This window comes from Anopheles aquasalis, chromosome 3 (genome assembly GCF_943734665.1).
Source record: "Anopheles aquasalis chromosome 3, idAnoAquaMG_Q_19, whole genome shotgun sequence".
Classification (NCBI taxonomy): Eukaryota; Metazoa; Arthropoda; class Insecta; order Diptera; family Culicidae; genus Anopheles; species Anopheles aquasalis.
The window spans coordinates 23,793,242-23,819,905 of record NC_064878.1 but is presented as its reverse complement, the minus strand read 5'-3'; the positions used below and the strand labels follow the sequence as shown (position 1 = coordinate 23,819,905).

Here is a 26,664-nt window from a genome sequence, read left to right as displayed (position 1 = left end):
GAATGCATTTCTTCGTAATTTCTTCATTGTTCGATTTTGTTTCGCCTGACGTACCTATAACACGTACGATCCTCTTAAGTATCTTCCGATTTAAACAGTAAACACCGTCTCCAACAAGGCGACTTCCGCGCGGGGCGTTAATATTCTCTCTAAAACATTCCGCTATAAATTGTTCCTAACAATTTCGTCCAAATCTGGATTGGTCACACTACTAACACACACTCTAGACAACAAAAATAGCTCCAAAAATCGATGGGATTCCGATTGTTGGTCGAAATATACTATCGTGGGCTGTTAGCCACCATCAGGAAGAACACGATCGATGAATGATGGAAATCTTTGTGATATTGCTTCGTTTCGTTCCCCACCCAACCGGGGAGAGTGTAGCTGCCTTTCTATATGTATAACTAACAGGCGGAAGCACTAGATAGATGAGGAGCTGCATCGCCACCCATGGCGCCGTTCATGCCCTGTTCTCACTCTCCTCGGATAGTGCATTCAGTCTTATTAACCAAACGATCACAAAATTGATCTTTGGGGTTTGGTTTCTCCATTTTGTGTTTTGATAAACGTGCACCATTGGCACAGAGCGAGAAAAGGACATGAACTGGGAGGCGTTGGAAAGCTAATGCTTAGTAAAGGGGTAGTGTGAAGGGAACTGGATGGTTGAGGGGACACTATTTACAAATGCTTAACCTACTGATTCTCATAAACGCCGTCCGGGGGGTACAGTGTTCTAACGCTATCTATCTCCTCATGATAAGGCTATATCCCATACTTGGCTGTAGATCGCTCGGTTCTACGGTTGTCCTACGCGGCACAGTTTGAGGCACTTTCTGTTGGCATGTACTGGTCGATCTACTGAGCAAGGGACGGGGGTGGGAGTAAAGTTAATCTCGGTTTTATACAAACGGCGACTACGCACATCCTAAACTACACAGATTGTCAACGATGAAATGAAATTAAATGAAAAAAATGTGAAGGATCTCTCGCTCGTTTTCTCTCTCTAATTCTGTCCTTCTTTCCTTCTTTCAAAACATGAAGATGGCACACGCGCAAAGCAGGAAGGAACCAAAAGTTACGGTGAACTGGCTGGCTTGCTGGCTGGCTGGTGGTCCCGATGAGGAAGTTAGAATTTGCCGGATACAAGAGCAACGCTTTCCAGCAGCTCACAACCGTCATCTTCAGCGCCAGCACCAGCGTCGACACCGGACCTTAGTTGCTACGAGAAGCCTCTCGATGGTGACGGTACTGGTGAGGGAGGTGGTGGCAACGGTGAGAAGTAGGTCGAGCTGCGGGAGCTCGGTGACGGTGGACAACTCTCCGGTAGCATCCCACCGATGTCACTATGATAGTGTGGTGTTGGTGGCGGTGGATATGGTTCCGGATCGTAGCAACGATCCTTGTACTTCCCGCCACAGTTACTACCACCGTTACTGCCACTGATGTGCGCATGGCGTCCACTGCCACTACCGAGCGAACTACTCGTACCACCACCCGTACCCGAACCGTGGCCCCGTTGGCTTCGATTGCTTTTGCTGGTGTAATTCGAATCACTTTCATCGCACGCATCCGTTGAGCACGGTGTCGGTGGCGGGGGTTGGTTAATGATTTTGTAGTGTTTGTACGGATGGTAGCTGTTACAGTAGCGACCAGCCGAACCGGCCGTCGTAGCAGGCGATGGTGGTGGGTTCAACGGATAACCGATCAAGCTGCTCCCGTTCGTATCGGAACTGCTGGCACCCGTTATGTGCTTCCGATCGTACGCACTACTCATCGCACTGCTGCGACTGTTGAGTGTCGACATTCGGACCGCTTCCGCAACCGAAGTCAACTTGGACACCCGGATATTCTTATTGAGAACGCCGGCACCACCCGGTGATAAAGGAGCGGCGGCCTGATCACACTCTTTCGGTTCCATACCACCGGCACCGGCACCGAATCGTGTGCGGAAGGTTTGTAGTAGATAAACCACCACAAAAACGATGGCCACCGCCACCACCACTACGATCAGGAGCGTGATCTTGTTCGAATTGGGTGCCATCCTCCGGTTACTGAACTCACTGCACAGTTCCGGTGCCTCATCTTCACCCCGGGCACAGTGCTCATCGCCATCGCACACGTTGTGGAACGAAATGCACACTTTGCTCGTGGGGCACTGGAAGTCCTCAGGGTGCTTACAGCAAACCGCCTCATCGTATCCATCCCGGCACTGCGTTGTACCGTCGCACACGAGATGCTTCTCGATGCATTCACCCGATTGACACTTGAACTGATCGCCCCGGCACGTTGGACAATCCATCTCGTCCGATCGATCCGGACAATCTTTCTGACCATCGCAGCGCCACGAAGAGGGAATACACTCCTTGTTACCATCCCGATCGGACAGTTCGTTCGGTGCGGCACACGTGAAATGATCCGGTCCACAGATCGGTTGCTCACCGCAGCTACGGCGATCTTTCAGCAGCATCAAACCTTGAGGGCAGGCACAGACGTGCTCCGACGGTAGATCGTCCGGTGAACCGATGCAAATGTGGCTACACTCGGCCCGTGCCGTGTTGCAGGTGTGATTACGCAGCGTGCGCTCTTCGGGGGTCCACACGGCTACAATGTCTGTCATGTGGGGGTTTTTGTGGATTTCCACCCGTCGATTATCACCATTGACCGAGATGCGTTCCATCACGGGTCGCTCGTCGAGCCAATAGATGAACCCATCGAGTGCGGCAATCGACGATACCATGCTAATGTGTTCCGCGACCAGCGTTCTCCTGTCGTGGACAAAGAGAGAGGATCATTAGTTCCCAATACGAACAGCTCCCTTTTGAAGGAGAAGATGTTTACTTACACATTCTGGCCGTTAATGTCCATCGTATCGATTCGCTTGCCGTGTGCGTAAAACAATCGGTTTAGCTGAGGATCGAGTGCCAGTGCCTGAATGCCTTCCAGCTTCGTAATGAGCTCGACGCGCTGGGAACCATCTAGTTTGGCACGCGTGATCGATTGGGCGGCACCGACATCCGTCCAGAATAGCAACCGTTTCATGGGATGCAACGCCAAGCTGCGAGGTTTCTCCGTTCGCCCGATGTCCACGTTACCAATGCTGATGATATTACCATCCAGGCTGTAAGGAGAGACGACAATCGGGTGGTGCATTAGTGCCATTTGTCTATCTTTTGGGCGAAGGAGTCAATCAGCTTACGTCGTTATGTTGATGGTGTTGGTGTGAGAGCAGCTCCAAAAGAGTAACCGACCGATCGGATCGATCGCCATATCGAACGGTGTGGATGAGGGATTGATCGAAACCTTCGCGTTGGTACCGTTATCGAACGCTCGCCGTATCACGGGACCACGTCCATCGATCTATCAAAAAGAGGAAGCCGACAGAATCGTTATGAAGACGGTTTTGGCCAGCAAAACAGAACTCTCGGACTAACTTACCCAGTAGATGTGACGCGTCAGCACGTCATACTCAACGGCGCGGATATTCTTTCCCGTCACTGGCAACGGAATGTCCGGTGAATCGGAAGTGTTCGGTACGAAGCGTCCAAACGAGTTCCGCTGACTGAAAATGATGTAGTTCCTCGGTGGCGTACAAGATACCCGGTTCGCATTCAGCGTGTAGTGCGTCGGACATGCACAAGTCATCTTGCGTTGCCCAAGGGCCAGACACAGATGCGAACAACCGCCATTGTTCGTACGGCACTGATTCGACCCGGATTGACGGCCCTGGTGGAACGCAAGCAACGAGTACGTGTAGCGCAAGTTCGTGTGCACGATCGTTCGGTTCTCGCCCGTACTCTTGTTCGCCCGACCGATCTCTCCCGTTGTCCAATCGGCCCAATACACCCAATCCTGGTAGATCGTAACAGCGGCCGGTACGAACCCGTTGCTATCACCCGAATCGGCCATCACAAGCCGCGTCCGCCGTTTCCCATCCCAATCGGCACTCTCGATCCCCGTCGGAGAGCTTTGGCGGGCCCAGTAGAGCCGGCGTGTATCCGGATCGAGTGTCAAACCGATCGCATGGTTCGTGCCGGAGATGATTGTCATTAACTCGCTACCATCCATCGCCGCCCGTCGGATCGAATCCGAGGGCCACTCCGTCCAGTACATGAGCCCTTTCCGTGGTTCGAGGATCAAATTCTTCGGTTCCTCGATACCCTTCCAGATCAGTATCCGGCGGCTACCACCATCGAGCCGTGCCACCTCGATCCTTCTCGCATCCGCATCCGTCCAGTACACGTTGTGGGCCAACCAATCGACGGCGATCCCTTCCGGTTGCATCAACCCCGTCTCCACGATCCGTTGCACATCCGAACCGTTGATGTAGGCGCGCGAAATGTACTTCTGCTTCTGGCTCACCCAGTACAGTCGCTGATCGGCCACATCCACATCGAGATAGTGTGCATCGATGACGCTCCGGAACGGAGCGTAGTCCGTATGGTTGTGGCTATCGATTGAAATCCGCCCGATGTTACCGTGGTTCGAGAAGAGCAAAAAGGCAGGTGGCACAAAGCACGTTTTATTGTCGCGCCCAAGCTCATAATCGAGCTGACAACGACAGACGTAATCCCGTGGCCGATTGAGGCACAGCTGCGAGCATCCACCATTGTTGATCGCGCACGGATTCGTCCCTTGCTGTTCGCGTAACCGAGCCACCTTTAGGCCCATCAGTTCGGCAATGTTCTCCCCGATCGTGACCCGATCCGTTCCGGTAAGTTTGTTTGCTCGATCAATCGAACGGCGCTGCCAATCGGTCCAGTAAAGGTAGTCCCCGAGCAGGCTAAGCCCGAACACGTGCGGTAGATTATCGGAAAGGATCGTATTCCTCCCTGAGCCATCCATGTTCACCACCTCGATCTTGTCCGCTTTGGCATCACACCAGTAGATCTTGCGTGCTGCCACATCGAGCGCAATTCCGTTCGGCCAAAAGAGGTTCTGGGAGACGATCAGCACCCGCTCGGTACCGTCCAGTGAGGCTCGTTCGATCTTGGGATCCTTTTCACCCCAATCGCTCCAAAACATCCAGCCGAGCGTTGGTGCGAGGGCGATCGCGCGTGGTTCTACGAGATTGTCGTAGATCAGGACACGCCGGAAGGTACCGTCCAACCGGCACACCTGTATCCGATCCGTTCCCGTGTCCGTCCAGTAGAGATTGCGCGCCAGCCAATCGACGGCCAGTCCGTCCGGGTCCTGTATTTCGGCCGTCACGATTTCTTCCGCCGGACCGCTACCATCGGCCGGTGCACGCTTGATGGCGCTCTCCTCCTTATCCGACCAGTAGATGTAGTTCTCGACCGGATCGTAATCGATGGCGATCGCGTACCGGACTTTACCGCAGGGTAGCGGCACCACACTGTAATCCGGTGAATCGAGTGATATCCGATTGATCTGGGAGCGTTGCACGACGAACAGCATATCCTGTGGGCCTTCGGCACACTGCGTGGCCGTGAGTAGCTTAATTCCCGTCGGGCAAGCACAGCTATAACCGGCCGGATTGGTGGAAGACAGAAGGCACAGGTGCGAACAGTTCCCGTAGTTGCGCCGGCAGGGATTCCCGGTGACAGTTTTGGCCGCTGGCTGTAAGCTAGCATCCCAGGCGTGAACAGTGATCGGCACTTGCGTATTACTCAGCAGCTCCCGGTGGCGATCCAGTTCGATGTCGTAGTAGTGCAGCGTACCGTTGTGCCAATCCGTCCAGAAGAGGTAACGTGGCGTGAACGTGAGGCTGTACGGGTAATCGAGGTTGCGCACGAGTGTCCTCCGATTGCTACCATCGAGATCCATCACATCCAGGAAGCGCTGATTGCCGTCCACCCAGTAGACGAGCTCCTGCACCAGATCGACCGCTAGGCCGTTCGGCCAGAAGATACGATCGTTCACCAGCACCGTCCGGCTCTGCGGATCCCCGTCCATGCTGGCACGCTCGATCTTGGGGCTTTCGCCCCAATCGGTCCAGATCATGTAGCGTCGCTCCGGGACCAGGGCGATCGCACGCGGTTGATCGAGATCGCTCCAGATGAGCACCTTCTGCTGGTGCCGTCCGCCGGTACCGAGCTGGGCGACCTCGATCCGGTTCGACCCACCGTCGGTCCAGTAAAGCTTATCCGTGTACCAGTCTATCGCTAGGCCCTCGGGTTTGTCCAACCCGTCGGTTATCACAGTCGTCTTGTTCGTCACCGTCCGGGTGCCGTTCGCCACCTGGGCGTTCCCACACTTGATCGCCTCGCGCGTATTCTCCGTCCAGCACACCAGGCCCCGCTCGTAGTAGAAATCCATCGCCGAGGCCTCGTTGAGGTCCTTCACCAGCACGTCCATCGTGTAGCCGAGCGTGTGATCCGGCTGGTGGACGGACACGTTCAGTAGCCGCAGATCGTAGTAGGTGGTGAAGAGCAGCAACATCGAGGAGGGCCCGCTAGGCGATGAGTAGTAGGCCGTGTTTGTGCCGGGTGCTGCAGCTGATGGTTCCGCTGGCACGATGGTGGCCAGTGAACTGGCAGCTGTACCGCCGGCTCCTGCTGCTGCCGTTCCTGGAAGGGGGGAAAAAACGAGACAGCTTTTAATAATTATCCTTCAAACCTATTTGTTTACACGAACTAGCATTAGCCTTTAATGTTGTTCACGGTCAGTATTTCAAAGGAACACCTTTCACGCATTTTTCATAGAGTCAAACTCAAATTAAACAGCTAATGTGTTTACACAACTCTCCATCAAACGGCATACGGCGGTGGTAATGCAAATCTTTACCACCAAAAATTGACGACATTTGATGTATTATCCTTTGAACGAAAGCTGTTGAATGATGCTGAGTAAGTGCTTCTAGAACGACGATGAATTAAGGTAACCGGTAACATCCTTATGCTCTCTTCAATAAATACCCTTTCCTGCATAGTTAAAGGACGTTACTACACTTCTACACACGTTACACGATTGAAACCGGTACCTCCTCAATTGCAGACTACAATCTTCCTCCATTTGCCCTGGGCTAGCCAGCCATTTCGATATCCCCTTCATAGGCTTCTTAGCCCACTGCGATATGTTCCAGCGCTATTCGCAACACATTCTGCCGCCACCATTCCCACGATATGGCTGATGATACCGCTGCTAATCGTTAATATCCGGACCGATCGATCCAAAGTGACTGAGTGTGTGGTCGGTCGCTCAAGGCCTGCCTGCTGATGCCCTACGGAGCCAGCTTTTCATCTGCCGCCAGCCAGCCATCTTGCTGTGACGATAAGTGAATTGAAACGGTCATTTGGATTGATTGATCTGTCGACGTGAGCCTGCACACGCATCTAGCGATCTAGGAGGCGTATCGCTAGGTGGTAGCAATGTTTAATTACATCTCAGTTACCATCGTCTCATCGTATCGCGCCCGATCCGCGTTGAAAACCGGATGCAATATGCTACGCCTGGTAATACGAGATTACCGGTACAGGAATGCAGAAGCGAAGCGCATTTGTCTTAATATTTTCCAACTGCAAATGGGAAAAGCGACCCGGCCGTGGCGGACTACATTAATAATTAAAGACACGCACGCAGGACACGCCGACAAGATGATGATGATGATGATGATGGTGCTGGTGGTGATAGAGCAATCCATCAGGTATCACCATCACAACAGAGCTGGATGTGACCAGTACCAGAAGGGGGGATTGCGGTTTTGATTACCACCGGTCATCGTCTGCGCTCGAGGGGTTCGCGTCTAAAGCGAAGTGTGTTTGCTAAACGGAATCGAGCATAACCACTTCGGTGTGAGCCGGTGTTGTGTCTCGGACTCGTACTGACCACTCGTCGCGTCGTCGCCGTCGTCGCCGTCCCCGTCCCCGTCTGGCGATAGGGCAGAGTGAGGCAAGTTCTCTTCTCCACCGCACGCAAGATTACTTCTTGAATAGCGGACCCCCTGCTCTGGAGGCTTATTGCTGCGAAACAGAACAAACATGCAAGCGAAATAGGAAACCCCTTCCTTCCCAGTTAGCCCACTCGAGTGCTGGCCTCTCGAGAGCACCCCGAAAACTCCACCGATACTTCAACTCTCGGGCTCGAGTAGTTGATGTTCGCTCAAGTGCAGGGCGTGCACCACACCCGGTTACGAATGGCCGTTGCATTTTCGCAATCCTCCAATTCGTTCTCGATCCTATGTGATTCGGTTTTCCAATGGTGCGTTCATTTTTTTTCGTGAAGTGGTACTGAATTGAGGTTTGTGTTGCAATCGAAAAAGGTCTGCGCATTGGATTTGTTATTGGAGGAGAAATGTTACTTCACTTTTGTGCGTGAAGCTCGGTGGCCGAACGAGCTCTGGACACGGATCGACAACCGTACCTCCTGGAGACTGGTTAAGAGAAGCCTTAGCTCAACTACTATTAGTCCTCCGTCTTCTGTACTTGAATCTCTCGCTATATTTCACACTCGCACTCGCAAGTACTTATCTGTCTGGAAGTGCGGGAACCTCCGAGTGTTCCTTCCCTTATTTTTTTGCTTTTCGCTCTCTTCTCCCCACCTTGAGTCGCCCGTGATCCTGATCGACACAGAACCAGAAGAATAACCACAAACATCTTCACACCTTTACCACCGTCATCTTCACCTTCTCGGTTTACTCAAAAGACCCCATTGCTCGCCTCGCCAATCCCCCTTCCGTTTCGCCCTCGTTTCGCTTCAACGGTGCGGGAATTGGTGTATGTACCGAAATGTACTGCCGAACCCAGGAGAGAGAGAGAGCACCAACGCAAGGCAACTCCAACAACACACCACCACTTCATTGCCGCCGACGGTCGATGAAACCTGTCTTTTAGACACGTTCTCAGGTTACAGAAACACCGTCGTGGTCGTGGCCTGAAGAGAACCTGATCCCCACGCATAGGCTGATCCCACCGGAGCCTCCCCGGGCGGAGGGCGGGGGATGGGGGGGGGGGGAGAGACTAGTTCTCTACTCGATGTCTCTCCAGCCATCGACGTATGTAGCAACGCGCCGCGATGTGCACCGCACGCCGGGGTCAAGTAGTTCCGCGTCGAGACTGTCAAGTGTCAGACTTCACGACACTTATCATCATCCTATGCTGCACAACGAACGTGTGGAAGAAGGGTGCCCCCCTCTGTGCTCGAGGCTCCTCCACCAGCGTCCTCCTCCACCAGAGACTTTCCAGAGTCTTTCCAGGCTCCTCCACCAGAGACGCAGCGAGAGAGCGAGAGAGAGAACGTAGCCGCTATTAGAAAGGGTTTCAGAGTTCAGTTGACTGGTGAAGAAAACTGGAAATTATTTTCCGGATGTTTCTGAAGCACAAACAGCGTGGTTTCGCGCCGTTTGCGCCTGGATTTGGCAAATTAATGGAATGGCATCACAGACACTCACATGCAGACCTCCAATGCCAATCGCTGGCCCAATCGTCTTTTGGCCAAGTGTCCGAATGCAGAATGAGACGATGAGAGCCGGCGGGAGTGAATACAAGTATTTTTAGCTTTTCCGAAAGAACTTTTCCTGCGGCACACTAATAACAGTCTCGAGAGAGAGGGAGAGAGGGAGAGTGATGAAAAACTTGGGATTTGTTTTCAATCGCGAATCACCCTTCCTTTTCCTCTGCCGGTCCGCTGTTGGGTGCCGTGGAGCAAGATTAATTTGTCCATCGAAAGACGGCCATACCAGTGGGACCGCTGGGCGGATGGCACAAATAGACCGTGGCGTGTACGTGGCCTATGGAACAGAGCATCATGGATGCTGTGTTCAGCTCAACGGCCAACCGAAACATGCCAACACAATTACATGCAAATGAGCGATCTTAATGGTTCTGGCGTCCGGGTCCTGGTCCGGGACAAAGAGATGTGTCCAAACCACACGCTTCATGGCAATATACAAAAGGGACAGACCGGATTTTTTGTTTTGTTTTGTTCAGAAATTGAATACCGCACTCCAGTTTTCTTCACTTATGTGGCTTATGTCCGCTGAAGTGCTTCGTGTAGTGCGAACGAACGGATCTAAACCAGCTTACAATGCATTTCACACGGCTACTGCGACTGCATGGATATGCATGTTGTTCTTTCTCTTTCGGCACTTTCCGGTAGGTGTGAAATGTGACACGTCTTCGTCGCCTGTGTCGTAAGGACATGCTGCTTTTGAGTGCATTTGAAACTGCAAACGCCACCCCCCCCCCCCCCCTCCCGTTGTCTGGACCACTGTGGTATTATGTGGTTTAGTGGGAACAAGTGTAATGAAGCAGCACATGGCGAGATGTTTGAATCGGAGAAGAGCTCCTTTGTAGGGCGGACGAGTGCCGGTGCCGGTCATATGGAGAATGTAGTCCAAAAGGAGCTTCGTCCACTAATTACTTGCTGTGTAATATACTTCGTTTTAGGACGGATGAATACTACTCCTCGGGGGGGAAGTTGTGTGAACGTAATTGGTCTACAACTCAGTCGCTTTCAGGTATGCTCGCCAGCGCTTTAATTTCCCGGCAAATCTGTAGCAGTAACACGAATAAGCCGTACCAGAGAACATGGCTAGCAGCATGGATTTGTTGCACACGATAATCGTTGCAGCTAGAAACGGTCTAGTTCCGGCCACCAGCCTCGCGTCGTACATCTTTGATCTTTTTCAAAGGTTCCGAGGAGATGTTCCCCGGGGGAACGGTAATTGAACAGAGACGGAGACGCAGACCTCCAGAAGCCTTACATCTCTCTAGTGGAATGTGTCGTGTAACTGCATCCCACACACAAGTGCTGCACCTCGCGCCCGTTTACCGTCACACTTCCGACGCTCCGACAACGAAGACGACGTCGTCGACTTGGTAAACTCGCGTGCTGGCGAGCACACAAATTGACCCTCAAACACATACAGAGCACGGCGTTGTGGAGCTGGCTCAGTCTTTATTTAGAGCTTACAGTGTGGACCAAAATGGGGGGTTTGCGGCGTACTACACCACCTTGTAGTACACTGCCCTCTCTCGCTCTCTCTCTCTGCGGTCTCTGAGGTATGTGAGGTGATGTTTACAGAAGCTGCGACATAAACATGTGTATAGCCGTGCACGGGGTGGCCCCTCACGCCGGAATTATCACAAAACAGAGGCCCGCCCGCGGCCGCGTGCGCTAGGGGTTAGTTAGGGAGTCTCCGGTCATAAACGCGGGCGACCAAAAATCAAATGAAAATGCCGCCTAGGGAAGGGGAGTGAACAACGTCAACAACGTGGCTGCTAATTAAAGTCTGATTTTCTGTCTGAAGCCGTTTTTTCCTTCCTGGAACGCACCACCACCGCGCTGCTCCAATGCTTTAGCAGCCGTAGTTTTACATTTTATTCACAAGCAACGTGACGGCTTCGGTGACATTTTACTGCTCCGAGCAACTACATTTGTTGGGTTTCCACAGTATATTCTTCTCGCGCACCAGTTCCTTTTGGGATGCAATAGTAGGCACAGGCGTTGATGCTGGTAACCGGCATGTAGGGCATATCTAGTAGACATTTTCGTCCGGAATGGCACCAATGGTTAGTGTCATTTATCGTTACTGCAGAATTCGGAAAAGAACACAATTCCTAGTGGTAAGCCTACAGACTTCCGAAGCCGTTCCTGAAGCGAAGCCATTCCTGAAGAGAAATCCGGAGGCGTCTTCGGCAGCCAAGGGTTGCTAGATTTAATTGCTAATTTTCCACTCCACCACTCGGTTCATGTCCGTTTGCCTTGGAATGGGTGAGCCATGGCTGCAGCAGCAGCAGCAGCATTTTGATAGAGAGAATGCTTCAATTTTTAATATGATATCCTTGCTCATAGATTCATGTTATCTTCCAACACAATGTCACTTGCTGGTCGGTTGATTTTTTCCAGTATATAGTTTTTCCCATCAATGGATTCCTGTGGGACATTTCCAATGGTGCATTCAGCTTATATTCACTTATTTATGACGGCGAGGTAAAATAATTACCGGCTTTAGAAAACTACTCATTACAATAATGTATGGTGTGTAATAGAGCGTCTCTGGGCCACATACTTCCCACAGGCGCACTACAGCGTTCGAGGGAAGGGAACTTCTTGCAAGCAAATCACCGAAGAACCCATAATCCTTAAAAGAATCACAATGGAATGCATCGGTGCATAGTTCAATTGTCTTTAATCCGTTGCAGTACGTGGAAGAATTGCTTTATTGTGAGTAGGATGGTTAGGTTGTGGCGCAATATGAGTTTGTTATTGCCTGGAGACCTTACAGATGAGCCGTATATTACCTACCAATTCAACAATTTACGGTAAGTCCACTGATATTTCCGTCTTGCTGCTGGACAAAAATGACAGCTGAACACTCTCCCATTCCCTATCTCTCTTCTCAATCAACTGTAGGTTCATTGGTATCTATCCTAGCTGTACCAAGGCGTCATTCTGGCAAAGACTGGGGATATATGCGCTGGAGTTGTTCTGTGTGCTACAGAATGTCGCGGTCGCATGGGATCTACTGGAATCACGGGAGGACATTGAACGATTTGGGGATAACGTATGCGTCTTAACGTCATTGATAATGATAGTGGCGAAGCGTTGGTTCTGTCGGTTTTACATCGATGATCTGCTGGACTTCGTTGAACAATACCGGATCGGCTTCGAGCTCTATCGGCATCGTGATCAGCAGTTTGTCCAACAGCTTCGCACCCACCATCGCCTGGAATGCTTGATTGCATATATGGCGCGCATTTTAGGTATTGTGCTATTATCTGCCCTGATTGCCAATGTAAGTAAATAACTAATACGCTCGTTGTGTTTGTGCTGAGTACTCGTGGTTAATCCTTGACAGGGTCTACTCTCCGATGGATTCATTCTGCGTGCCAAGTATCCTTTTAGTACGGAGTCTTACATTGCCCGTGGCGCTGTCTTTCTCAGCCAGATGCTGCTCTGCGGCTATTTCATCTTTTCGATTGTTCTAGTGGAACTCTTATGTGCACTGGTCTTAAGTCAGCTGTCACTGTACTTTCATCTGCTGAGTATGGATTTCGCCAACATCGGAAGGAGCCTACCACATGGTCCCTTGTGCGAAGGTGATACGGTAACTACTAACATAAAGCAACTAATATTGCGTCACCAGTATCTGTTGAAGTGAGTCATTGACGCTTTCTTTCGATTTGGGTTGGTTTCGCATTGGAATTATTATTTTTGCTATTTGCAGCTTTGGCACCCAAGTGATGAAAGTGTACGATTCGAACTTAATGGGACAGTTCATAGCCAGCATTATAGTGATCTGTATGAGTGCTTTCGAGCTACTGCTCGCGAAAGGCAATCTGTTGCTCACCATTCGCTTCGGAATGGTCGTGCTGAGCACATTCTTTCAGATCTTTGTCTGGTGCTTTATTGGTGACATTGTCGCGCAGAAGGTAGCCAGCTTCTAGATTCTATTAACTAAGTTTAGAAGTTAGACTTTAAACCCTCTTTTTCTCTCTCTGCCAAATATTTCAGTCTTTTGGCATTTGCGATGGAATTGCGAGCTGTAACTGGACCGTGCTCGATAATAGACAGAAGAAGGATCTCTCTTTGATAATGATGCGAGCTCAGCAACCCTTCATCATCAACGTGTATGGCTTGTTTCCCTTGACCTTCGAAACGTTCCAGGCGGTAATGTCTCAAATGATGACATCGCGTAATTGATGGAAATTAGTAACAGTGTTTCTTTTCACTTAGATTCTGGGTCGCTCTTACTCGATGTTTACGGTCATGAGGGGTATGATTGAGTGATGCATATCATCTTGGCAACATACAATGGTATTCTGGACGAGTTTTACAATACACACCGAAGGCTGAGTTAACCTGATGATAACCCACTTGACACAGTGTTAAATAATTGAATGGCTACTGAACCAGTACAGCACAAAGCACAGCGAAAGCTTTTGGTTTGTTTAGTGTGTTAATAAAGCACATCAGTGCAATTGAAAATGTTGCACTGATGGACCGAACAGCACTGCTATAAATTACTTCTTGCACATTGCCGATCAATGTCCTAGTGTCTAGCCGTTTGAACGAAATACATAAGAATCATTTGACTACAACCAGCGGCCTTCAAGCGTTCTTAGCTCGTAAGTGGAAGAACAGTTAAGGCTTCTGCAAACCAAGCGCGTAACGCTGCGTACGTTGCGGAGCGTAGTGCTGCGGAGAAATGTATGAATTTACGTACGCTCCGCAACGTACGCAGCGTTACGTGCTCGGTTTGCAGAGGGCTTTAACGTGGATTCGTTCTGCATATCACTTTCAATGGACAATCGAGACGAACGTTTGCACCGCTATTTAAGTTCCGTCGTGAAAGAAACTTCCAAAAGAGTGTTCCAAGACGATCTCCAAGATTGTACACTTGTATTCACAAGCAATGCCACGCACTAGGGTACCATTTTACGGCTCCGAGCAATAACAGCTTGTTGGATTTCCACAGTACATTCTCCTCGCGCAGAAGTTTCTTTTTGGGATGCAATAGTAGGCACAGGCGTTGATGCTGGTAACCGGCATGTAGGGCATATCTAGTAGACACGGAGGCGGAGTTTGGTGTATTCTTCACTAATAAAAAGCGAGAAAAAAACGACATTTATCAACATAACAAGAAAGTAAAGGTTTTGCTCGAAGAGCTTAGAGGCGATTAGACGTATCCACTAACAATGTTGTTGTCGGCAATGCGTTGATAATTGTTGCCATTTATCTTTAATGTTGTCGTCCAACACTTGCTAAATGGTCGGATTTTCTCCACAATCCTTAGACACCGGCACCTCAGGACGTTCCCAGAGGTGTATCCTGCTTCGTTTCCCAGACGTTCCCAGAGGTGTATCCTGCTTATAATCACTTATTTACTAATTGTTGGTTTTTTCTCTTGCACACCTGGAAGAACCAGGAAGGTAGGGATGTTTTCTAGTGAGGTCGCAGCCACAGGTTTTCATATTTGTCTTGTCAATCACTACTCGTTACACATAATGTGAGGTGTGATATGTGAGCGTACTCGTGCCACATACTTCCCACTTCAGCGGAGGAGCGAGGAAAACTTCTTGCAATTAAATCAACGAAGGATCCATCCAAGCCTTATAAGAATCACACATTCGAATGCATCGGCCCATAGTACTATTGACTTTAATCCGTTGCAGTACGTGGAATAGCTCCTTGATTGTAGTAGGATGGATAAGCTGTGGCGCAAAATGAGTTTTTTGTGGCCTGGCGACCTTGCAGATGAGCCGTACATTACGTACCAAATCGACAACTTAAGGTAAGTCCACTGATATTTCCGTCTTGCGACAAAAATGGCAGTTGAACACTCTCCCATTTCCTATCTCTCTTCTCAATCAACTGTAGGTTCATTGGTATCTATCCTAGCTGCACCAAGGCGTCATTCTGGCAAAAACTGACGCTATACACACTAGAATTACTCTGTGTGTTACAGAGTGTTGCGGTTGCATGGGATCTACTGGAATCACGTGAGGACATTGAACGATTTGGGGACGATATATTCGTCCTAACGTCATTGATAATGATAATGGTGAAGCGTTGGTTCTGTCGGTTTTACATCGATGATCTGCTTGAATTCGTTGAACAATACCGGATCGGCTTCGAGCTCTATCGGCATCGTGATCAGCAGTTTGTCCAACAGCTTCGCACCCACCATCGCCTGGAATGCTTAATTGCAAATATGACGCGCATTCTAGGTATTGTGCTATTCGTTGCCCTGATTGCCAATGTAAGTAAATAACTAATACGCTCGTGCTGTTTGTGCTGAGTTACTCCTGGTTAATCCTTGACAGGGTCTACTCTCCGATGGATTCATTCTGCGTGCCAAGTATCCTTTTAGTACGGAGTCTTACATTGCCCGTGGCGTTGTCTTTCTCAGCCAGATGCTGCTCATCGGCTATTTCGTCTTTTCGATTGTTCTAGTGGAACTCTTCAGTGGCCTGATCTTAAGCCAGCTGTCGCTGTACTTTCATCTGCTGAGTATGGATTTCGCAAACATCGGAAGGAGCCTACCACATGGTCCCTTGTGCGAAGATGATACGGTAGCTACTGAAATAAGGCAGCTAGTATTGCGTCACCAGTATCTGTTGAAGTGAGTCATTGAGGCTTTCTTTTGATTTTGGTTGGTTTTGCAATGGAATTATTATTTTTAACCGTTTGCAGCTTTGGCACCCAAGTGATGAAGGTGTACGATTCGAACTTAATGGGACAGTTCATAGCCAGCATTATAGTGATCTGCATGAGTGCTTTCGAGCTACTGTTGGCGAAGGGCAATCTGTTGCTCACCATTCGCTTCGGAGTGATCGTTCTGTGTATATTCTTCCAGACCTTTGTCTTGTGCTTTATTGGTGACATTGTCGCGCAGAAGGTAGCCAGCTTCTAGATTCCGTTAACTAAGTTTAGATGTTAGACTTTAAACCCTCTTTTTCTCTCTCTGCCAAATATTTCAGTCTTTTGGCATTTGCGATGGAATTGCGAGCTGTAACTGGACCGTGCTCGATAACAGACAGAAGAAAGATCTCTCTTTGATAATGATGCGAGCTCAGCAACCCTTCATCATCAACGTGTATGGCTTGTTTCCCTTGACCTTCGAAACGTTCCAGGCGGTAATGTCTCAAATGCTGACATCTCGTAGTGATGGAAATTAGTAACAGAGTTTCTTTTCGCTTAGATTCTGAGTCGCTCTTACTCAATGTTTACGGTCATGAGGGGTATGATTGAGTGATGCATATCATCTTGGCAACATACAATGGTATTCTGGACGAGTTTTACAATACACACCGAAGGCTGAGTTAACCTGATGATAACCCACTTGACACAGTGTTAAATAATTGAATGGCTACTGAACCAGTACAGCACAAAGCACAGCGATAGCTTTTGGTTCGTTTAGTGTGTTCATAAAGCACATCATTGCAACATATTGAAAATTACACTTCTATCAATAACTTCTTGCACATCAATGGCCTTGCGTTTGAACGAAATATATATGTTTCACTTGACTAGAACATTAATTCATTGTCTTCAAGTCTTTAGTCATTATTTTCACATCAGCGATTGCAACGACGCTTTTTCGGTGGAATTTTAGTGAAAGCAATTTCTTGACTGCAAACCAGACGACCATTTGCGCCGCTATTTAAGTTCCATCGCGAAAGACACTTCCAAAAGAGTGTTCCAAGTTATATAAAATGCTCGATTCAAGCCACCACTCTATGTTCGACGTAAGTAAATACGGGAAAGTTATGAGTCGAGGACAAAGCATCGGATGTTGAATGTCGGAAAATCAATTCCAAACCACCGCCGGTAAGGGGAACGACACTTTTTTTTACGATAAGCCGGAAAGTAGAGAGAAAATCAGAAAAAGAGGGGAAGGATTTGTCGAAGGCAATACTTGTTAACCCTTTACAGCCTTTCAATCACCTCCTACCGGCATTCGCATTCGCAGTCGGCGATCGTACGCGTCACCTCGACACTCCTTCCATGTTTCTCACTCGTCCTCGTCGCCGTCGTCGCCGTCGCCACGAATCCCGTGCGCTCCCGGCGAGCATAGCATGCTTCGTTAACGATCGTTAATCGTGCAACAGCACCATCGTCGACGCTCCTCTCTCTGGTGCGCTGCCTGACCCTGACCAGAAGGAAGAGTTGGTTTCGCGCCACACCGTACACCCCATTCGTTTCTCTCATCCTCGCGGTTCCACCAGGAGCGTATCGTACGTAGCTTCCGTAGCCTGATCGATTCGCGATCAAATTCTGCTCCTGCTACTCCGATCCGTGGATGGCGCGACATGTTTGTATTTTGCTTTCGTTTCGTTTCGCTCTTCTTCTCGTTGGCCTCGTTCGCGTATCTTGGAACACACGGTACTGTGTCTGAATTTTATGTTTTGTGGGCGCTCCAGAGAACCACCACCATGCTCACTTATCGATCAATGATGTCGTTTGCTGTCCAATTTAATTGCCCATTTTACGCTAACAAAACCATTCCACAACCATTCCTCTCCAGCGTCGGAACCGGAGGGAATTGGATATCGCGGAATTACGCCAGGAAGCGCCAACCATGGGTGAACGGTTCGCGAGCGATTGGCAAGTGTTAGGAAAAAGATTAAAGGGGTGCAGATTGTACCAAGCGTTGCAGAGAGACACAGAGGGGGCATCGCAATCGGTGCCACCGTTTGGGCATCAAATTTTTTGAAACGTAGCGCAGAATCTGCAGGTCGAGATGATGCGTCAGGTCGTCCGGTCCGGTTAATGGCAATCAATCAACGAATTGATTTGCAAAACATATCGGAACAGAAACAGGTTCCACACAGTCCGGACGAACAGGATGAGAGGACGAGAGCACGAGATGTCGACGCAGACGACCGGAATAAGTTGCCGGCGAAGGTTTTAGAGACCGTCGCTCGGTTGCGTCGCGCTCCACTGACCGATCACCGATCTGTGAACCCATTGCATTGCATTGCTTGCTTCCTTCTCGAACGTGCCATGCATTCGCGATAAATTATTGGCAATATTTGACATTCGATGGTGCCCGGCCTACGTACCGAAGAGGTGAATATGTTAAACAAATCACAAACCACCCAACCACCACCAACAGCAGCAGCAGCAGCAGCAACTAGCTAGCGAACAACAGCAAGAGACGCACAACCGAAGCGACCGAACGGACAAGCAAAGTTCATGTTTATGCAAATAATGGTGTCTCTCTGTTGTGCCTCGCTCGTTAGAGAGCAACAAGAGCCATGCTTTGTGTTGTGTGCTTTGTGGCTTTTGCGCCGTGTCCACGCCAACAACAGCTGCATCACGAAATAGACTTGAGTTGATCGTGATCCTCTGCTGGTGGTGGTGATGTAAGTTGCTACACTTTTGAAAAGTGCAACAGGAAAAATGGCAACCCACCGGAAGGTTTCCAATGCAATGGAAGAACAGTATGGTAGGAAGTTTCTGCACGCAGACGACGCAAGCTCCAGAAGATCATCTGAATAAACATCTTAAAAGGTGGTCATTGCTTTCAATTCTGGGCCCCCCCCCCCCGCCAAAGGTCCGGGGAACTCCAATGACATCGAGGTACTGCTACCAGGTTACTCGCTCTCTGTCTCTCTCTCCATTCCTTCTCTCTTCGTCGACTCCCCGGGTCGCTGCTGCAGACGACGAACTGAAAATTATGGACATTTTGTTTCACGAGCGAACCATAATTTAATTTGAATCTTAAATTAACCCCAACAAGCAGTGTCCGCGTGGTGCCTGTCTCTCTCTCTCTCTCTATCTCTCTGTCCGTGAGGGTAAAGTGAAAATTGGTTCACCATTGGTTGCAAAACCCGCATGCGAAGGAACCGAAATTTAAGAACCGTGTGTGCATGGTGATGATGCTGCTCCGTGGTCCACAGTCGTGTGCGATCTCGAGACACCAATCCATCACACACGCAGCACTGGCCGCGCGGTGCTCCTCACCACACCCTGGTTCGTGGTTTCGCGTCCTGTCGTTATCGTGGTCTCGCGTGCTCTGTCTCTCGTTGGCCGGGGTTCACGACGAGCTCCATATTTTGGAGAGCTCGTCGTCGTCGTCGTCGTCGTCTTTCGAATGCGTATTATGCGCGAAATAAAGCGCGAAGCAGACGGATGGACAGTCACGGAGACCAACGGATGGAAGAAGAACAGAGCAGCAGCAGCAGAAGAAGCATATATATGATCATCATCACTTAACATGTCTTGTTATGTTGCTCATTATTGCCTGGCCCGCTTTCGCGCGTTCCTTTCGTCATAGCCGTCGTCGTCGTGGTCGTCGTTGTGGCCATCTCTTTGCTGGCTGGCTGGCGATGTTGTTGGGTTGGTTTTTTTGGAGAAACTTGTTTTCGAAGCTTGCGTCGCCGCTGGTCGTGAGTGTGTTGCCATCTTGTTCGCCTCTTATTATTGACACACGATATGATCGATCAAAACTGAACGATCCTCACGCGGCAGCAAGCAAAAACAAGCGAATACGGATTAGAATAGAGAGTAGATTAGATTTCGGGGCGCGCTACGCTAACGCTTAACGCAAATCGCGAAATTCTCGCACAAACGATAAGTGACACCTTCCAATTATGACCTCAGCGCCCCAATGCCTACAGCAGCAGCAGCACCACCACACAACGGGATCGTGATGTGTTAAAATGATCACAAAAGGGTGAGAATTATGTGGTGAAGCAAGACTGGTATGGCATGGTGGTGGAGCTGTGCCTAGGCTTCATCATCGGTGTAAATTATAACAGAAAAGGTTCGGAGCTCGGATTCAATAGAGTTGCAGGAGATCAAAAGCAGGATTTGGAGTCTTTGAAGACTTCGATACGTTCGGAAGTTTACCATGAATTGTCTCATGGAATGATTTATCGAAACTAAAACAGCCAATTTTCCAAGATACTAAGATGAAGATCATGATCATGAGAATCGTTACAATACTAGGAAAAGAGAAGAGATTGGAAGAAAGGCATGGTAGAAGTAGAAGACAGTTGCCTTAATTACGCTAAGATCATTTAATACTGAACTGGTTTCGAGAGAAAAATTAAATAACATGAACATCAATCGAGTATCAAATCCTTACACCATTTTTAAAAGGTCCTTCGATGCCTCTAGAATCATAAGATAATTAATTGTTTATCTTTACTATAAAATTCGAATCCACTTGTTGAGGGATGTACTTGTCAGATGATCTACGCCATTAAGAGATACATCTTTTGTTCATTTTTACGAAACATATGGCGACTAGTTTGAATAAAATGCTTGAAAAAATCTTGCCTGAACTATGGTAATGATTTTGAAAATCGATTTTTAGTAGTATTCCATCATTAAAAGGTGAAAATTAAGAACTAGACGATTTAAATCAAACTAAAAACGAAGAGCAAACGCCCAATTTCGAGAGTTGTCGTCCGTGGCCAAGACCGAAACAACTATTGTATGCAAATCAACCCCCACCGAAAGCATTACGGACAATCGAATGGGATGATTATTCAAATGTTTCCACCATGCTGCCATCACATCCCATCCACTCGATGACAGCCACACCACCGTATAGATCATAAGCATCTCGTTTGGAAGCGCACTTTCTTGTCCACGACATTTCAGACGACGATTTTAATGAACGGCCAAAATGGCTTCAGTCACGCAACGCACCGCATCGCACCGCAACCTGCTCCTGCTGGCTCACAATGATTACCGGGTAATTGAATCATTTGCACATCGTGCTCGCCGAAAACCTTCTTGCATGATCAAGTGCGAAGCGACATAAGAAAGAAGATCACTAAAAAATGTGACCAAAACTGGGTTTTGGATTTCAAAGTCAAAGTTTTGGAAGTCTGTTTGTTAAATTAAAACACACCCATGCATGCGAACGGTACAGAGGAAATCCATTTTCCCCATTTTGCATAGATCCAAACACAACCAACTCTCTGAGCCGTTTAGGACGTGAGGCTGAGATAATCCGGTTAAAAAGATCCCCACTCCTTGTCTCATGTTTGTGGCTAGCAAACATCCTTAAGTGTGAGGTGCTACAATTTGGAATTAACCAACGTACCGCCCAAAACTCTCTGACGATAATAGAGAACCAATATTTGAGCACTTACTGCAGGTCGCTCGCTTCGCGCCAAACATTTGCGGTTTGCCATTTCTGTTACTGGACACTTATGGCGGGTGGGATTGGCGCAGATGAGTAAAAAAAAACTCGTGAACCTCCCCGGGAGAGTCTTCTTTTTCGGCAACGTTACGCTCTGTGTTCAAAACTGTATTTGCCCAGCGGCGGAGCACACAAGCCATTCGCAGAGCGTGACCTCTTCGGTTGGCCTCAAGGTCGGGGCTGGCTGGCATGACCCTTCCTCCTGGCCGGTCCCGAGCTCTCAAGTGGAATATGCTTTCTCCTGCTCCTGCCATTGCGTGCGTACCATACCTCTATAAGCGAACGAGTGTATCATTCGATCAACTTTAGTCCAAGGAGGCCGGTTCAGTTCGGTTCGGTTCGTTCACTCCAGCAGGCCGACGGTGCTGGTTGCGTGGCAGCACGGAAAATGACTAATGAGCAACCATTTATCTGGCCGTATCAATCAAAATTCGAGGAAAACTGGTGCTGGTGCGCATGATCACTCCAACTATCTCTCTCTCTCTCGCTCACTTCTTCGCTCCGATCTTCTCTTTGCAGCATCTGGCTATGCTGGCTGGCTGGATGTGGGTCCTCCAAGCGAGACGACGGTACCGGGAAGACGGTACCAAACAAGCGCGAGCAACACATACACTCGCATCACACGTTGGCAAGATGATCGCGCCACCGAAGATATTCTCGTCGTCGTCGTCGTCGATCGACGTACGGGTTGTTGTGTGTTGTAGCTGGAGGGTTCTTGGCTGCTGCTGCTGCTGCTGCGTGTATTTCGTGACTTCGATTTTCGAGCACCTTCCCTGCTCTGCCTTCTTCTCCAGGTGGTGCAGAAGGGAAGGAAACGATTGGACACGACGCATCCACAGGGCAGTAGGATGGATGGTGCTGGCGGGGCAGAAAATAAATAAAACGATCAGTGCCTTGTTATGGGATCCTCTCGATCCGTGCTTCGCACAAACCCCCCCTCTGAAAGGGGTTGGAGGGTGGGGGTGGTGTGGAAATGGTTTTTTTCCTCGCGCGCGGCTGGCCTTCACACTCCACGCGCAGCGTTCTTCGTGTTCTTCTTCGCGATCGTACACTCTCTCTCTCTCTCTCCGTCGTTCAGTGGCTGTTTCTGGGCAGAGAGAAAGATTGATTTTCCACCTTCACCTTCTGCACACACTGGCACCCACAGCAGTAGTGCCATGCTGGAAATACTCCTTCAACGATCATTTCCCCCGCTCGGCAACCGGCGATCGAACGCGATCGATGATCTCTCGAAGAGTTATGCAGGCAGCTCGAAGACAGGAGGCGGCATTTTTACGCAAAACGTTGCGTCTGCGTAGTGCGCGGCGTTACTGCTGCAGGCCTACTAGACGATTGCACATCGTTTGCATACGCAGGTCCGTGGAGCAAAATAGTGGAACATAAATTCCTCGTTAAAAAGCGGTATGATCTGCCTTCGCCAACGGATTCTAGGGGACACCATGCAGAGACGAGGACATGTGAGTGTCGTGTCCGCCTGCATCGCTCATGATGGCTGGTGGATGGCTCATCAATTTTTCAATCATCAACCCAAACCACCGAGCACACGAGGAACGAGCAACGAGGCAACAAACCGAAGAACCGATCGAAACCTGCGCACTCCTCCGCGAGTGCGGGCGCGGCCATCCCGTGAACACGCGTTGTTCGATCCTCTCCCTCCTCCTCCTTTACTTAGCTCTTTCGTTAGCGGTTTGCTTCTCCTGTCTGTCTGTCCTCCTCCTCCTCCTTCTTCTTCATGTTCTACGCAGGCTGTGCGCTGTGGACGGGACAGCGGAGCGCGCAGCTTCTTCGCTTCCCCGTCGCTTTTCCCCCCACCTCCCCCCCCCCCCCCCCCCCCTCCGGACCATCTCCGTGTCTTTCTCGTTGGGCAGCTCTCTTTTGCTTTCCATCTTCCTGCCTCGTTATGCCTTGTTCTTGTTCTCGGGTTTCATTTCGTATTTAACCTTTTTGTTCTTGCCTCACACTCTCCGCTCTGCTGCTGCTGATGCTGATGCTGGCTGGCTGGCTGGCTGCTGATTATGTGCGCTCTTTACCAGCATTGTAGTGTTGTGTTCTGGGGCCGGGGGTGGGTTTTCTACTTTTTCCTTCTTCTCGCTGCTTGCTGCTTTTCCTATTTCGTTCCTTCTTTCGTCCTTTCCTTTTTCGTCTATTTTGCACTCGATCGTTTTCTTTTTTAGAAAACCTTTTCCCGTTTCTCCTTCTGCGTTCCTTCAGTTGCTCAATGGGTTGTTTTCTTCGTTTTTCGCTTCTTCCCGTGGCTGTTCTCGGGCAGAGCGTACAGGCGAACGGGGCTACGGGTTTTCCTTCAACCGCTTCTCCCTCTGCGCGGCGCATCCATCTTCCGCTCAGCATGCTGGCTTCCACGAGTTATCGTTTCCTTTCCTATTGTCTTTCGAATGTCTTTCGTTGTCGCTTCTTTCTCGACGTTGGTTTCTAGCCATGCGGCCACTGCAACGTTGCCCTTTCGATAAGTGTTGTCTGGAGGACACATATTCGTGCTATTCCCTCCAGTGCCTCCTGCAAATGAGTAAACTCCGGTACCGTAGACAAGGTGGTTCATCTTCGGGCCTCGATTTTCACTTTTCCACATCTTGACCATCATTGCAATGTTTTCTTTGGACGTCATTCTGGGCTTTTTGGGATTCTACAATGCAAAGAAGTAAACTTATCATCGATCATTGAACTAACCACGGTTTGCCACGGTCCAACACCCACCAAATGGGTTCTGTTTGGCTTCGTAATAAGCTTTCGTGGGTCCAACGCCATAAACAGACCTTAAAGTAGGGTCACGCCAGACCAAACAGGTACCACAGGCAGAAAGAATCGTTTCTGCCCGACAAGGTCAGGGCTTGCTGTGTTTGCACTATTCGGCCCAGGATCGATCGACCATACGCCCAAGATGCTGCTTCTGCTGGCAAAAAAGTGTGACCCTCTGCATACCATGGCGCAAACGTGCGGAACGTGACAAAAATGCGAAAAACCATGTCCAAACAGCCGACCGGGACCGGGGGGAATCGTGATTCAAGAGGTGGCCCGGTGGCGAGGCAGCTTCGCTTCGAACATACCGTGGTGCAAACGACCGCCGCGTACTAAAGTCCTAGTCGAACATGAACCCATTCATCACGTGCGAAGAATTAGCAAAACGCTCTTGACTGATGGAGGCCCGTGGCTGGAATCTTAATCAGCCAGATCAGCCCATCGTTTGAGGCCTTCGGTTAGTGCGGGTGGGCGAGCTAAAGAGGAATAGTATGCTGTGTTGTAAAAACAGCAAAAAAGCATAGCAAGCTATGTGACATTTTCTAGAGCTCGCGAGGCACAAATCGATCACCAGCGTTCCGTATCGTGCGCGAAACAAACGCATGAAGAACTGGACGAAACAATCACTAATCGAACGTGACCTGCAGAGGGGCCTGACCAGGGGAGTGGGAAAGACCGCGATTCGGCTTATCAGCCAGTGTGGCGGTAGCCAGCGCGGAGAGAGATACCGCGTGACAGGGTTGATGGGCCCATCAACCGCGAGGAGCAAGGTATGAAAAAGAAGGGAGCTCGCTTGTCTTCGCACCGATACAGCGTTCGTCCCTTTATCAATTGTGCTATCAGATAGGGCACCACCACCAGCGGGTGCTGGTACACATTAAGCCTCCTGAACAAATGCGCCGCTCGTAACGCATTTTCACGAGCGGAGTTTTGGTTTTAATTAATTTAGCTCAAACCTAGTGGAGGTTTTAGCGGCAGGAAATTAATCAAACCTAGCAACCAGCGCCTGGAAGGACGAACGGTCGCCGTTTGATGTTTTCTATCGTGCGCAATGATATTTTTCAATTTTAGCAACAAAAATAAGCCTGCTGGAGGCCAGATCAGGACTTTTGTTGCTGAATGTTGCTCTAGATTGTACCGTTGATCAGAAGATACCAATAAACCGAAAAAATGTGACATCGAGCACTAGAACGAGCGACTTGAAGATGTAGCGCCTGATAAGTAAAGTAAGCAAGTAAGTACAGTTAAGTAAGTAAAGTATTCTTACCATATCCTTGCGTCAGCAGGCAACCGATGAAAACTAAATAGAAAAAGCCTGTTACGGTGCCGCACCTCTTGGCCACCGTTGATACTGGGTTATGCTGGGGAGGAGCAGGAACAGCATCCTCATCATCGCCGTGAGTTGTTGTTTTGATTCGTCGCGGCGTGCGGCCCCTTTGACTGAGCACCGTGGAGGCGGTGGTGGATCGATGCAAGGCCGCAACGACAGACCGGCGGTGGCGTCGGTGGCGATGTCGACTGTCTTTCTGCTGCCTCGAATCCATCTCGAATCATACTCGTTCACTGGTGCTGTGACGTCAGTCAGTGACGAGGGCAGCAGAACATGCCAGGGCAGCAGCAGGAGCCCCTGATAAAACGATGGAACATCTTCTCTCGATACCGAGACCCCGCCCCTCCAACGGAACACTGGCCACCCCCTGAGACACTAATCAGCGTGTTGCCCCAGGATAGAATCACGCACGACACGCACTGATAACGCAATATGGGGGAGGGGGCTCTTCTTGTCGCACCTGCCCTACGATCCTACGAAGGCAACCAAACAACACAGCGCACCACTCCGAAATTTACCAAGAAACTCTGCGGCACCGGAGATCACTCCGGAATGCCTTCACTCGGATAAGCGAACGCGCCGGCGCGCACGAACGTTGGCCACTCTTGATTCAGGATTTTTCCTTTCTTTGGAGAAGACGCAGATAGTTAATTAACGCACGGGAGTAACTTCTTCGATCACAGGCGGTGGCTGCGCGGAATTCCGGCGATCGTGAGCAATCGAGAACTGCGATCGTTGCTAGCGATCTTGTTCCATCATCCACTGGAAGCACCACCGAGGACACTCGTTAAAAACTGCTGTTGGGCACCATTTTCCTGCATTCTTTTCTTGTTTCACGCACAGAACACGCCAGCACGGAACAACCCGGAGTGTCTCCGGAGTAGCATCCTTTTTGATGCGAACGGAGCACGGCGATTCGGGAGTGCGGATGATCCACCAGCGATTTAATTAACTAGAATTCCCGGAATCTCCCGCACAGATCGTTGCCGGATGATGCGAGCGGCCTCCGCGC

General features: G+C 49.7%; 1 protein-coding gene across 1 annotated transcript; it reads right to left on the bottom strand.

Moving 5' to 3' along the window:
* Window positions 1-3: 3 nt before the first annotated feature.
* On the bottom strand, window positions 4-26,664 carry LOC126573977 (low-density lipoprotein receptor-related protein 6). The gene is made up of 5 exons (XM_050233827.1): window positions 25,590-26,664; window positions 3,439-6,530; window positions 3,200-3,360; window positions 2,846-3,121; window positions 4-2,768 (listed from the first exon to the last, which is right to left on the bottom strand). Exons 1-5 carry the CDS (start codon window positions 25,864-25,866, stop codon window positions 1,223-1,225), a joined length of 5,352 nt encoding a protein of 1,783 aa, XP_050089784.1. The 5' UTR covers window positions 25,867-26,664; the 3' UTR covers window positions 4-1,222.